The 13710-nt window shown below is 45.2% G+C and overlaps 1 protein-coding gene and 1 non-coding gene across 5 annotated transcripts in view; both read left to right on the forward strand.

Moving 5' to 3' along the window:
* RUFY1 (RUN and FYVE domain containing 1) overlaps window positions 1-13710 on the forward strand; it is a 62581-nt gene that overhangs the window by 35501 nt on the left and 13370 nt on the right. For all 4 annotated transcript variants that reach the window (XM_027607085.1, XM_027607088.1, XM_027607087.1 and 1 more), the window contains exon 11: window positions 41-208. In XM_027607085.1, the coding sequence (XP_027462886.1) occupies window positions 41-208 (168 nt within the window). The remainder of the gene's footprint in view (window positions 1-40; window positions 209-13710) is intronic.
* Window positions 12257-12347, forward strand: TRNAK-UUU. The gene is given in 2 exon segments: window positions 12257-12293; window positions 12312-12347. It is a non-coding gene; the product is annotated as a tRNA-Lys (tRNA).

A 13710-nucleotide genomic window follows, 5' to 3' on the forward strand; every position in this document is an offset into this window, starting at 1 on the left:
TCTACTTCAGTAACACTTTTGTTATCAATACTCTCTTAAGGAACTAGAAAAAGAACTGGAGTTACAGATTGGAATGAAGACAGAAATGGAAATTGCCATGAAGCTTCTAGAAAAGGACACCCACGAGAAGCAGGACACCCTGGTCGCCCTCCGCCAGCAGCTGGAAGAAGTCAAAGCGATTAATTTACAGATGTTCCACAAAGTTCAGGTGGGAGTTGGCTTTGTGTCCGTCCCACAGCCCCACAGCCTGGCTTCCTGCTGCTTGTTGCACACTGCCTCTTGTTCTGTCTCCGCTCTTCCTGCAGGAGAGGGAGGACACATCTGTGAGGCGTTCGCATGCGGTGGGCCCGGTCCTTAGGCCCTATCACGCGTTCCTGTGCTTATTTTATTTGGGCCTCCCAGCAGTCCCCAAGAAAAGTTTATAATGTGGGGGGAACGTAAGTGACAGGGCAGAACCCAGTGACTGCATCACATGCCTGGGCTGGCCCAGCACCTAAGTAGAGCTGACAACGCAGCTGTGTCTTCTGCATCCAAACCCGTACTCAGCCTGTTGTTCCCTCCACTGTCTCCCTAGTGTCTGTTCCCTTCTGCTTCAGTGACTAGTTGTCTGCCCCCAGGAGATGGAGAAGCAGAGTAAGGAGCAATATAAGTTAGGATGGTCTTTTCAAGCTTTGCCGAGACGCTTATCTTGCCGAGTCTCCCGCCACACAGCTAGCGGCCCGTCTCTCCTGTCGTGCTGGAGGTCCAGGGGAGCTGGCCCAGAAAGGGGCGATTGTGCCACGGTTTGAAAGCTAGCATCGAAAATCACACAGCTTGGGCGCCTGGGTGGCTCAGTCGTTAAGTGTCTGCCTTTGGCTCAGGTCATGATCCAGGGTCCTGGGATCGAGCCCTGCGTGGGGCTCTCTGCAGGAAGCCTGCTTCTCCCTCTTCCCCTCCCCCTGCTCACGCTCGCTCTTTCTCAAATAAAAAATCTTTAAAATAAAAAATAAAATTGCAAATCTTTCTTGTCCAGAAGCTACGGCAGTGCCTAGGACCATCCTCTGTCCTTCTCAAAACTTTTTTTTGAAGTTCTGTTTTCTGTTTTTAATGCCCACACTGCCCCACTTCCTCTTCCCTGTCATGCATCTGTGTGAGAGATGGCGTGAGGGCAGACACGTGTGTTCTTTTGTCCTGCCTTTTTTAAACTCTTATGTAACTGACATTATACATAGTAGCAGCAGTTGGAAATTAAAGTATAGGGAGAAAATGGAAAGTAGTTTTGCTGTTTTCCCTCCTGTACATGCTCTGTTTTAATTTGTTTGTGTTTTCTTCTGCTTTGGGTCCGGCTGTAAAGGTAATCTTAATGCACATTAGGGGAAGCCATCCTGCCATAATAACTTAGCAGACCCTAAAATAGCATTCCAGACCAGTGGTCCCTCAGGGACCCAGGCTCCAGCTGCCATGCTTGCCGGCAGAAGGGGAGAGAAAAGCAGAAGTCCAGAGGCAGGATTTCCTCACAGACAGAGAAGTTGCACACGTCATTCCACTGGATTCCACAGCAAAGGGCGAGGCAGCACGGCCAGGCATGGCTGCGAGCGGAGCCTGGGGCCGGCGTGCCTGGGCTGCCAGCCCGATGAAGGGGAGCACAGGGGTTAATTGATGTGTTGTCGCTCTCCCCCATCGGCCCCACGAGCTCCTGGAAGTCCCGTCCAGTCCCAGAGTCCTCACTGTCCGCAAACCCTGGGTGTCGGGCAGCACTCTGCACGGATCCCACCAGGCCTGTGTTTGAACCACAAGACCAACTGTCTTTCACGTTGACCCATCCCACCCAGCATAGAATGGTGGGGCCAAAACACGATTGCCAAATGCCTATTTGCCAAGGGAAATTAGGGACACACAGAGCAGACCCCGGCCGGCCGCAGCCCTCGCTGTGTTTCTGGGCAGGAACTGTGAAGGCTCCCCTCCCTCTGTCAGCTGAAGAACTTGTCCGCGGACCGCCGTGGTCCCTGAGACGTCCACCGTCTCCATGGCCCATGGGAAGCGGGCTCCCAAGGGGCGCGGGGCCTTCCCAGTGGCCGTGCACCTGTTGCAGCCGGCTTGTTCCTGGCATCAGTTTGCTGGCCTGGAGGTTGTCTGAAGGATCAAACAGTCACAGATGTTCTTCGGGCCTGACTGTGGGTTTTTGACAGTGCAGTCCCCTCGGTCATTGTGTGTGTGTGTTTCCCCTCAGTCCCTGTGTCAGTGCCCACAGTTTAGTGGCCCATTTATTAAGCGCAGTTCTCGTGCCTGCCTCAGTCTCTCCCTCCCTCGCTCCCTTCCTCCCCTCAGCAGCCCGCACCCCTGACCTGCTGCAGGATGCCGTGGGGCCTCCGGGCCTCACTTGCCAGTTTCTCTCACTTCCTTCAGGCGCAGAAGTGGGTAGCTTTTCTAACACGTCCGTCCCCTACCCTTGGACTCCGCTCCTGTCTCCGCAGCCCCCTCGCTCACGGCCCCCATGGCTGCCCTCCGGCTCTTCACAGCCACAGCCTCTGGAGCCCTGGCGTGGTTGGCGTGGCTTCCACGCCCGGGCTGGGGCAAGTGGCAGTTTTGCTCATTGTTTGCCACAATTAACAAGGGTCACCAGCTCCCCGGCTTGTCACCCCTGCTTTGACAGCGCCCGGCCCTGGTCTGCTGAGTCAGTGCTGCGTACTGTACATTTCCTGGCTCAGGGGCTTCGTGAGTGTCCCTCGGTGTGGGGTCCGCTGTCATAAAACATCCCTTGTTTTCTTTTCTCCTCATGCCCACTCCCATCCTTGTTCCTCTGGGCCCACGTTCTAGAGTGTTTATTTTTGTATGGATAGTTGTCATTCTAAAATGCACATCATCTTGAGGATGTGAATTTTAATTTACATGGGTGATATTGTGCATGGCTCTCTTCCTTTTCCCCCCTCAGAGCTACATGCAGCTGGGGGTGCACCTGGTTTGGGCTTTGAAGGGGTTAGTCCTGGTGTATGCGGTCACTGCTTCTTGCCCATCCCCGCGGTGGTGGACACTTCCTGCCACTCCACCGGCACGAACACCCCTGTAGTGGCTGGTCTATACGTCCCCCCCAGGGGCTCTGGAGGGGTGCAGGGGGGGCATCTCTCTGGCCCATGCTTTGGGTCCTTGGTTTGTGGAAGCCCAGCTGCATCGCTTTCCAGAAGGGCTGCACGAGCACGCGCCGCCCCCTCCAGCGCGCTCTGCTGACATCTGTATTCTGTGTGCTTGTTTTATATGCATTTGTTCGCCTAGTGAGTGTCAGCAGCATCCCTTTGTATGTTTTTTAGCCTTTTGTTTCCCTTTCTTGTCTGTTCATACTTTTTGTCCTGGTTTTCTTTCTTTTTTTATTTTATTTTATTTTATTTTATTTATTTTATTTTATTTATTTTATTTATTTATTTTTATTTATTTATTTTTTTTTATTAGAGAGAGACAGCACAAGCAGGAGGGGAGAGGGAGACTCCCCGCTGAGCAAGGAGCCTGACGCTGGGCCTGATCCCAGGACCCTGGGATCATGACCTGAGCTGAAGGCAGACGCTTCACCAACTAAGCCACCCAGGCCCCTAGTCCTTGTTTTCTTCTTTAAATTGAAATTTAGTTGACATTAGTTGCAGGTGTACAACATAGTGAATCAAGTTCAGTTACACAGAGCTCATCGTGAAAAGTGCAGTCCCCATCTATCACCACACAATATCATTACAGTGTTATTGACTGTATTGCCTGTCCTATATTTTCATCCCCATGACTTCTTTAATTTGTAAGTGGAAATTTTACCTCTTAATCTCCTTTACCTATTTCTTTCATCCCTCACCCCTCTAGAAGCCACCAGTTTGTTCTCTGTATTTTCTTGTCTTTTTCTGGTTTGTTTTCTGGATTCCACATATAAGTGAAATCATATAGTTTTTGTCTTTCACTTTCTGACTTATTTCACTTAGCATGATGCCCTCTAGATCCATCCATGTTGTTGCAAATGGCAAGATCCCATTCTTTTCTATGGCTGAGTAATACTCCATTGTGTGTACACACCACATCTTCTTTATCCATTCATCCGTTGATGGACACTTGGGCTGCTTCCATATCTTGGCCCTTTGGAAATAATGCTGCAGTAAACGGGTGCAGGTATCTTTTCAAATTTGTATTTTCATTTTCTTCGGTGAAATTACTGGATCATATAATACTTCTGTTTTTACTTTTTTGAGGAACCTCCAGTCTGCTTTCCACAGTGGCTGCACCAGTCACCTGTCTGTTGGCCATCTGGATGTCTTCTGTAGGAAAACACGTATATGGGTCCTCTCCATTTTTAATCAGATTATTTTTAGCCGTGGTTTATTGTAGGAGTTCTTTGTATATTTCGGATACCAGCCCCTTATCGGACATCTCATTTACAAATGTCTTCTCCCATTCAGGAGGTTACCATTTCATTTTGTTGATGGTTTCCTTCAGTATGCAAAAACTTTTTAGTTTGATGTTGTCCCGATAGTTTATTTTTACTTTTGTTTGCCTTGCCAGAAAAATGTTGCTAAGGCCAAATATCCCAGGAGATTGCACTATGCTTTCTTTTTGGATTTTTATGGTTTCAGTTCTCACATTTAGGTCCTTAATCCATTTTGAGTTTATTTTTGTGTGTGGTGTATGAAAGTGGTCCAGTTTCATTCCTTTCTATGTAGCTGTCCAGTTTTCTCAACACCATTTGTTGAAGACATCGTATATTCGTATATTCTTGCCACCTTTATGGCAGATTGACAGTATGAGCTTGGGTTTACTTCTGGGCTCTCTCGTCCTGTTCCATCGATCTAGGCATCTGTTCCTGTACAAGTACCGTATTAATTCTTGCAACCTGTGAGCGTGGTCTGGCTTTCTATCATCTTCAGTTTTTTTCAATCCATGTCTTATAGTCTTCATAGTATAGGTCTTTGACCCCCTTGGTGAAGTTTATTCTTAGATATTTTATTATTTTTGATGCAATGATAAATGGGGTTTTTTTTCTTAATTTCTTTGTGCTACTTTATTAGTGTATAGAAATACGACAGACTTCTGTATATTAATTTTGTATCTGCAAACTTACTGAATTCATTTATCTGTTCTAAAATTTTTTTGGTAGAGTCTTTCAGGTTTTCTGTATAGAGTATCATGTATTTGCACATAGTGACAGTTTTACTTCTTTTTACCATTCTTACCAACCTGGATTCCTTTTATTTCCTTTTGTTGTCTAATTACTGTGGCTAGGACGTCCAGTTCTATGTTGAATAAAAGTGGGGAGAGTGGACATCCTTGTCTTGTTCCTGACCTTAGAGGAAAAGCTCTCAGTGTCTCCCCATCAAGTCTGATGCTAGCTGTGGGTTTATCATATATGGCCTTTATGATGTTGAAGTATGTTCCCTCTGAACCCACTTTGTTTTGTTTTGTTTTGTTTTTTAAAGATTTTATTTATTTGAGGAGAGAATGAGAGAGAGAGAGCACATGAGAGGAGGGAGGGTCAGAGGGAGAAGCAGACTCCCTGCTGAGCAGGGAGCCCGATGTGGGACTCGATCCGGGGACTCCAGGATCATGACCTGAGCCGAAGGCAGTCGCCCAACCAACTGAGCCACCCAGGCGCCCTGAACCCACTTTGTTGAGAGTTCTTATCACAAATGGATGTTATATTTTGTCAAATATTTTTTCTGCATCTATTAAGATGATCATATGGTTTTTACCCTTCATTTTGTTAATATGTTGTATCACGTTGATTGATTCGCAGATATTAGGCCAGCTCTGCATCCTGGAATAAATCCTGTTTGACTGTGGTGAGTGATCCTTCTAATGGATCATTGCATTCAGTTCACCAATATTTTATTAAGGATTCTTGCATCGGTCTTCATCAGAGATGTTCACCTGTAGTTTTCTCTGTAGTGCCTTTGTTCTGGTTTTGGTATCAGGGCACTGCTGGCCTCACAGAATGAATTTGGAAGTTTTCCTTCCTCTTCAGTTTTTTTTTGGAATAGTTTGAGAAGATTAATTATTAACTCTGTTTAAATAAATATTTGGTAGAATTCCCCTGTGAAGCCATCTGGTCCTGGACTTTTGTTCATTGGGAGTTTTTTTTATTACAAATTTAGTTTCACCACTAGGAACTGGTTATTTCTTCCTGATTCAGTTTTGGAATTTCATAGGTTTCTCATTTCTTTTAGGTTGTCCAATGTGTTGGCATATGATTTTTCATAGTTGTATCTTATAGTCCTTCATATTTCTGTGGTGTCAATTATTACTTTTCCTCTTTCATTTCTGAATTGATTTATTTGAGTCCTTTCTTGATGAGTTTGGGTAAAAGTTTATCAAAGTTTTGTTTATCTTTTCAAACAACCAGCTCTTGGTTTCATGTGATCTTTTCTATTGTTTTTTAAGTCTCTGTTTCCCTTAATCTACTCTTATCTCTATTATTTCATTCCTAGGACTGATTTTGGGCTTTTGCTCTTCTTTTTCTAGCTGCTTTAGGTTTAAGGTTAGATTGTTCCTTTGAGATTTTTCTTGTTCTGGAGGGAGGCCTGTATCACTTTAAACTTCCTTCTTAGAACTGCATTTGCTGCATCCCAAAGATTTTGGACCATTGTGTTTCCATTTTCATTTGTCTCCAGGTACTTTTTTAAATTTCTCCTTTGATTTCTTGGTTTGACCATTTTGTTGTTTAGTAGCATGTTGTTTAGCTTCCACATGTTTGTGTTTCTTCTGTGTTTTATTGTTTTTCTTCCCTGTAGTTGATTTCAAGTTACATACTGTTGTGGTGGGTAAAGATGCTTGATACGATTTCAGTCTTCTTAAATTTATTGAGATTCCTTTTATGGCCTACCGTGATCTATCCTAGAGAATGTCTCATGTGCACATGAAGAGAATGTGTATTCTGCTGCTTTAGGAAGGAATGTTCTGTATGGATAAGTCCATCTGCTCCAGTGTATCACTCAAAGCCTCTGTTTCCTTATAGATTTTCTGCTTGGATGATCTACCCATTGATGTAAGTGGGGTGTTAAAGTCCCCTACTATTGTATTACTGTCAGTTTCTATCTTAATGTTTGTTAGTAGTTTCTTTATGTATTCAGGTGCTCTGGTGTCAGTTGCACAGATATTTACAATTGCTACATCTTCTTGCTGGATTGATCCCTTTATCATTATATAATGCTATTTTGTCTGACATAGGTACTACTACCCCAGTTTTTTTTGTTTGTTTGTTTGCCTCCATTTGCATGCAATATGTTTTTCTATCCCTTCCTTCACTTTCAGTCTATATGTTTTTAGGTCTGAAGTGAGTCTCTTGGAGGCAGCATATAGATGGGTCTTGTTTTTTTATCTGTCACCCTGTGTCTTTTGATTGGAACGTTTAGACCATTTACATTTAAAGTTACTACTGACGGGGTGCCTGGGTGGTTCAGTCAGTGGAGCATCCGACTCTTGGTTTCAGCTCAGGTCATGATCTCAGAGTTGTGAGAATGAGCCCCAAGTCACTCTCCCTGCTCAGCACAGAGTCTTCTCTCCCTCTGCCCCTCCTCTCACTTGCACACTTGCACGCGTGTGTGCTCTCTTTTATTTAATAAATAAATTAATAAATAAATAAAACTTAAAAATAAAAGGGGCGCCTGGGTGGCTCAGTTGTTAAGCGTCTGCCTTCGGCTCAGGTCACGATCCCAGGGTCCTGGGATCGAGCCCCTCATCGGGCTCCCTGCTCAGCAGGAAGCCTGCTTCTCCCTCTCCCACTCCCCCTGCTTGTGTTCCCTCTCTCGCTGTCTCTCTGTCAAATAAAATCTTTTAAAAATAAATAAAGAAAGAAAGAAAGAATAAAGCTATTACTGACAGGTATGTACTTACTGCCTTTTTGTTCATTGTTGTGTGGTTGTTTTTGTAGTTCTTCTCTGTTCCTTCTCTTGCTCTCTTCCCTTGTGATTGATGGCTTTCTGTAGTGTTGTGCTTAGGTTCCTTTCTCTTTACTTTTTGTGTATCCATTGTAGGTTTTTGATTTATGGTTACCATGAGGTTCATATATAACATTCTGAGTATATAACAGTTTATATTAAGTTGAGGGTCTCTTAAGTTTGAACACATTCTAAAAACACTACATTTTGGGGCACCTGGGTGGCTCAGTCAGTTAAGGATCTGCCTTCGGCTCAGGTCATGATCCCAGGGTCCTGGAATTGAGCCCCACTTTGGGTTCCCTGCTCTGTGGGAAGCCTGCTTCTCCCTCTCCCTCTGCCTACAGCTCCCCCTGCTTGCGCCCTCTCTCTCACTCTCTTTCTCTGTCAAATAAATAAATAAAATATTTAAAAATAAGTAAATAAAGGCACTAGGTTTTTACTCCCTTTTTATGTATATAATGTCATATCTTATATGTTTTTATTTTGTGTACTCCTTAACTACTTTTTGATAGAATTAATTTTACTGTTTTTGTCTTTTACCCTTCTTACTAGCATTGTAAGTGATTGATCTCCTACCTTTATTTTATGTTTGCTTTTACCAGTGAAGTTTTTCCCTTTCATAAGTATCTTACTATAGTTATGGCCTCCGCTTTTCCACTAAAGAAGCCCCTTTAATATTTCTTGTAAGGCTGGTTTAGGGATGTGAACTCCTTTCACTTTTGTTTGTCTGGGAAACTCCTTATCTCTCCTGCCAGGTAGAGTACTCTTGGTCATAGGATTCTAATTTTCAGTGCTTTGGATGCATCATACCACTCCCTTCTGGCCTGCAAAGTTTCTGCTGAAAAATCTGCTGATGGCCTTACAGGGTTTCCCTTGTATGTAACTATTTGCCTTTCTCTTGCTGCTTTTAAGATTCTTTCTCAGGGCACCTGGGTGGCTCAGTCGTTAAGCATCTGCCTTTGGCTCAGGTCATGATCCCAGGGTCCTGGGATCGAGCCCCGCATCGGGCTCCCTGCTCTGCGCTAAGTCTGCTTCTCCCTCTCCCACTCCCCCGGCTTGTGTTTCCTCTTTTGCTATCTCTCTCTCTGTCAAATAAATAAATAAAATCTTCAAAAAAAAAAAAATAGATTCTCTCCTTCTCTTTTATCTTTGCCATTTTAATTATTATGTGTCATGGTTTCACCGTGTTTGAGGCTCTCTGTGTGCCCTTCCCCCAGGTTAGGTTAGGGAAGTTTTCAGCTATTATTTCTTCAAATAAGTTTTCTGCCCCCTTCTGTCTCTCTTCTCCCTCTGGGATACCTACAATGCAGATGTTAGCATGCTTAATGCTGTCCCAAATGTTCCTTAAACTAGCCTCTTTTTTTTTTCTTTTTTCTTTTTTTTTTTTTTAAGATTTTATTTACTTATTAGAGAGAGAATGAGAGACACAGAGCACGAGAGGGAAGAGGGTCAGAGGGAGAAGCAGACTCCCTGTTGAGCAGGGAGCCCGATGTGGGACTCGATCCCAGGACTCCAGGATCATGACCTGAGCCGAAGGCAGTTGCTTAACCAACTGAGCCACCCAGGCGCCCAATTCTTTTTTCTTTTTGCTATTCTGCTTGGGTGCTTTCCATTTTCCATCTGTTTTCCAGATCGCTGATCCAGATCTTCTGCATCCTCTAATCTGCTGTTGACTCTCTCTGGTGTATTTTTCATTTCAATTCTTGTGTTCCTCAACTCTCATTGTTTCTTTTCTATAATTTCTCTTTGTTGAAGTTCTTACTGAGTTCATCCACTCTTCTGTCAAGTCTGGTGAACATCTTTATGACCATTACTTTGAACTCTTTCTGGGGTGGATCACGTACCTTCGTTTCATTTAGTTCTTTTTCTAATGTTTTGTCTTGTTCTTTCATTTGGAGCATATTCCTTTGTTTCCTCATTTTGCTTGACTTTCTGTGCTTGTTTCTTGTATTAGGCAGAACAGCTACGTCTGCCAGTCTTAAAGGAGTGTAGGACTGTGTAGTCTGCATGTGCCTGTTGTCTTTGGCTGGAGCTGTGGCAGGCATGCGCTGAAGTTCCCAGGGCACTCCATGGAAGTCTGGAGCTGAGGCGGGGCAGGGGCCAGGGGATCCCAATGTACTCCATGAAGCAGGGGGTTCCTGGCAGGGCAGCTGGAGAAGTAGGTGCAGACTAGGGGGTCCCAGGATGTTCTGCATAGCCGAGGCCCTGGTGGGATGGCCGGAGCTTACGTGGGTATAGGCCAGGAGGTCCCAAGGTGCTCCACATGGGGTAGAGGGCCTGATGGGATACCTGAAGTGGGCACAGACTCGGGGTGGGGGGGTCCTAGGGTGCTCTGGGCAGTGGGTGTCCTAGCAAGTCGTGTAGAGCTGAAGCCGGTGTGGGCCTGGGGTGTCCCAAGGTGCTTTGCACCTATACTGTGTTGGCAAGACAGCTGGAGCTGGAGCGGGCACCATCCAGGGTATCCCTGTTGTGCTGCACTGGGTCCACCTTGGTGGGACAGCTGGAGCTTGGGTGAGCTCAGATGGGAGGGCCGCCTCGGGGGCTTGCCTGGGGCTACTAAGCGAGGGAACTGGGGCTCACTGAGGTGTCGGGCTGGCTAGAATGGCCACGCTCCTGTCTGTGCTGTCAGGGTGGAGGGGGACCATCAGCAGTGGTCCTCACCGGCACCTCCCTACTTGGGGAGCATTCCAGCAACTCCTCCAGCGCCTGGCAGACACTCTGGGTTTAGATCACCCGCAGTTGCTAGCCCACCCCACTGCACAGGCAGCATCAGGGGTGGGTTCCCGTCCTAACTATGTCTCCACCTCTCCTGCCCTTCTCCGTGTGGTCCCTCTGTTGGGGTGGAAACTGCCTTCCGTTCTTAGGGGGAATCACCGTAGGTGTAGGTATAGGTTTGGTGTGTCTGGAGGGGGAGAATTCAGGGTCTTCCTACGTCACCATCTTAGACCCTCCCCTTGTCTTGTCCTTGTTGATTAGCGGTCATTCTGTGTAGTCTGAATATTAGTCCTTTATTGGTTCACCTGTGGTAGATCTCCTCTACTCTCTTCTCTGGTATCCTTAAGTCCTTATTTTTGGTGTAGTCAAATGTGCTGATTTTTCACGTTATAGGCTGCAGTTTGGAGATTTTATTTTTTTTTTTAAGATTTTATTTATTTGAGAGAGAATGGAGAGAGAGCACATGAGAGGGGGGAGGGTCAGAGGGAGAAGCAGACTCCCTGCTGAGCAGGGAGCCCGATGCGGGACTCGATCCCGGGACTCCAGGATCATGACCTGAGCCAAAGGCAGTCGCCCAACCAACTGAGCCACCCAGGCGCCCAGTTTGGGGATTTTAAGAAGCCCTTTCTCAAGCCTAGGTGTCAAAGACATTCTACACTAGTTTTATAAACCTGACACAGGTTTTTAATGTCTAGAGTTGACTTTCATTTACAGCCTTACTGAGGGATCCAGGTGTGGTTTTCTCCATATCGTTAGCCACTTTAAAACTAGTCCAGTCTTGGGCGCCTGGGTGGCTCAGTCATTGGGCGTCTGCCTTCGGCTCAGGTCATGATCCTGGGGTCCTGGGATCGAGTCCCACATCGGGCTCCCTGCTCCGCGGGAAGCCTGCTTCTCCCTCTCCCACTCCCCCTGCTTGTGTTCCCTCTCTCGCTATGTTTCTCTTTGTCAAATAAATAAAATCTTTAAAAAAAAAAAAAAACTAGTCCAGTCTTTTCTCCCTCCATATGTGGTGCCACCCTGATCATAGATCAAGTTCATACATAAGGTGCAACTGTCCCTGAGGTCTCTGTTCTGTGTGTCTATCTGAGTTACCTAATCACCATAGCTTTGTAGTATGTTTTATGTCTAAGTTGGCTGTAACAAAGGACCACAGAGTGGCTTGACAGAGCTTCATTGTCTCACAGTCTGGAGGCCAGGAGTCTGAGATTGGGAGTCCGCACAGTTGCTTTCCTCTGAGGGCTGTGAGGAAGATTGTAGCGTCCCTGTGTCCTAAGGGCTTCTGGTGGCTATTGGCCACCATTGGCGATCCATCACTTGGTGTGCTCCCTGTGTGCATGACTATGTCCAGATTTCCCCCTTTGATAAGGACACAAGTGATACTGGATTAAGGGCCCCCCCTACTCCACTTTGACCTCATCTTAACTAATTATGTCAGCAATGGCCCACTTCCCAAATAAGGTCACATCATGTGGTACTAGGGGCCAGGGCTTCCACCTATGGATTTGGGAGGGATGGAACGCAACCCATTACAGAGGTCAAGCCTGCCCTCCTTGCCCCCTAATTTTTCCCCTCTTTTTAAGATTGACATATCTATTTGTAAACCTTTATTCTTGACCAAAAATTTAGAACAATTTATAAAGTTCCTTTTAGAAATCCAGCTGAGGGGCGCCTGGGTGGCTCAGTTGGTTGAGCGTCTGACTTTTAGTTTCGGCTCAGGTTGTGATCTCAGGGTCGTGGGATCAAGCCCCACGCTGGGCGGGGAGTCGGCTTGGGATTCTCTCTCTCCCTCACTCCTCCCCCACTTGCACACGTGAGCTCTCGTTCTCTAAAATAAATCTTTAAAAAAATTTTTTTTAATAAAAATCCAGGTGAACTGAGCTGGGATCGGGCGCCAGGCAGGGGCAGTATGAGCTGTGGGGGCAGGCAGGACTGGAGCAGAGCCAGGATCGAGGTTGGAGGTCCCAGGCTAAATTTATTTAAAAAAAAAATCCAACTGAATTTCATAAATGGGGATTACATTGGATTTATAGGTTAACTTGAGAAAAAATTGACCTCTGTAGTGTATAAAGCCATTTCATCCAAGAGCATGGGGTAGATTTTCATTTAGTCAGATAATTCTTTTTTCTCTTTTTTTGTCCTTTTTACTGGGTAAGAGTCTTGCATTTTCTCCAGGTGAGTTCCTGGATTGTATTTCTTGTTGCCCATGTGACCGGTGCCTTACTTTGGCTACATCATCTGGTTAGGTCTTACTGGTACAGGAAAGAGCTCGTGTGTTTGCAGGCCTGATATCCTGTTAGCAGCCTTGCACACCGCCAGGGGGCAGACAGTTCCTCGCTTGATCCTGTTGGCTTTATGTGTAAGTGATCACATCATTGGCAAATAGAGAGAGTTTAATCTCTTTACCCTCAATTTTTGTTTTTTAGAGCATTGGCCAGGCTTTCCAATACTACATTACACAGCAGAAACAGTGAGCAAACTTGTGGTCCTGCTCTTAAAAGGATTGCATCTAAAAGTTTCTCCATTAGCTATAATCTTGCTAGATGTTTGCTATGTGATCCTCAGTTAAGGAAGTTCACTTCTGTTTCTTGTTTGCTTAGTTTTACCATGAATATGTGTTGAATTTATTAAATGCTTTTTTCCCCTATATTTTATCTATTTTGTTGGTTTTGTTTTTTTTTTTTATAGATTTTATTTATTTATTAGAGCACAAGTTGTGGCAGAGGGAGAGGGAGAAGCAGACTCCCTGCTAAGCAGGGAGCCTGGTGCAGGGCTGGATCCCAGGACCCTGAGATTCTGACCTGAACCAAAGGTAGATGCTTAAGCGACTGAGCCACCCAGGCGCCCCCCTGTTTTATCTATTTTGATAATCATATTCTTTTTTTTCCTTTATTTGTGTTGTAATTTATACTGATTAACATTCTTGGAATTCTACTTAATTATGATATATTTATATATACTCTTGATACCATTAGCTAATATTTTATATATAATATATGTGTTTATATTTGAGATGGACCTCTAGTTATCTTTCCTCTTACTGACCTTATTTGCCTTCAGAATCAAGATTGGGTTGGCACTATATGCTTTCCTGCTCTCTTGAAGCTCTCTTTTTCTGGAATAA

The sequence above is a fragment of the Zalophus californianus genome, chromosome 5 (assembly GCF_009762305.2).
Source record: "Zalophus californianus isolate mZalCal1 chromosome 5, mZalCal1.pri.v2, whole genome shotgun sequence".
Classification (NCBI taxonomy): Eukaryota; Metazoa; Chordata; class Mammalia; order Carnivora; family Otariidae; genus Zalophus; species Zalophus californianus.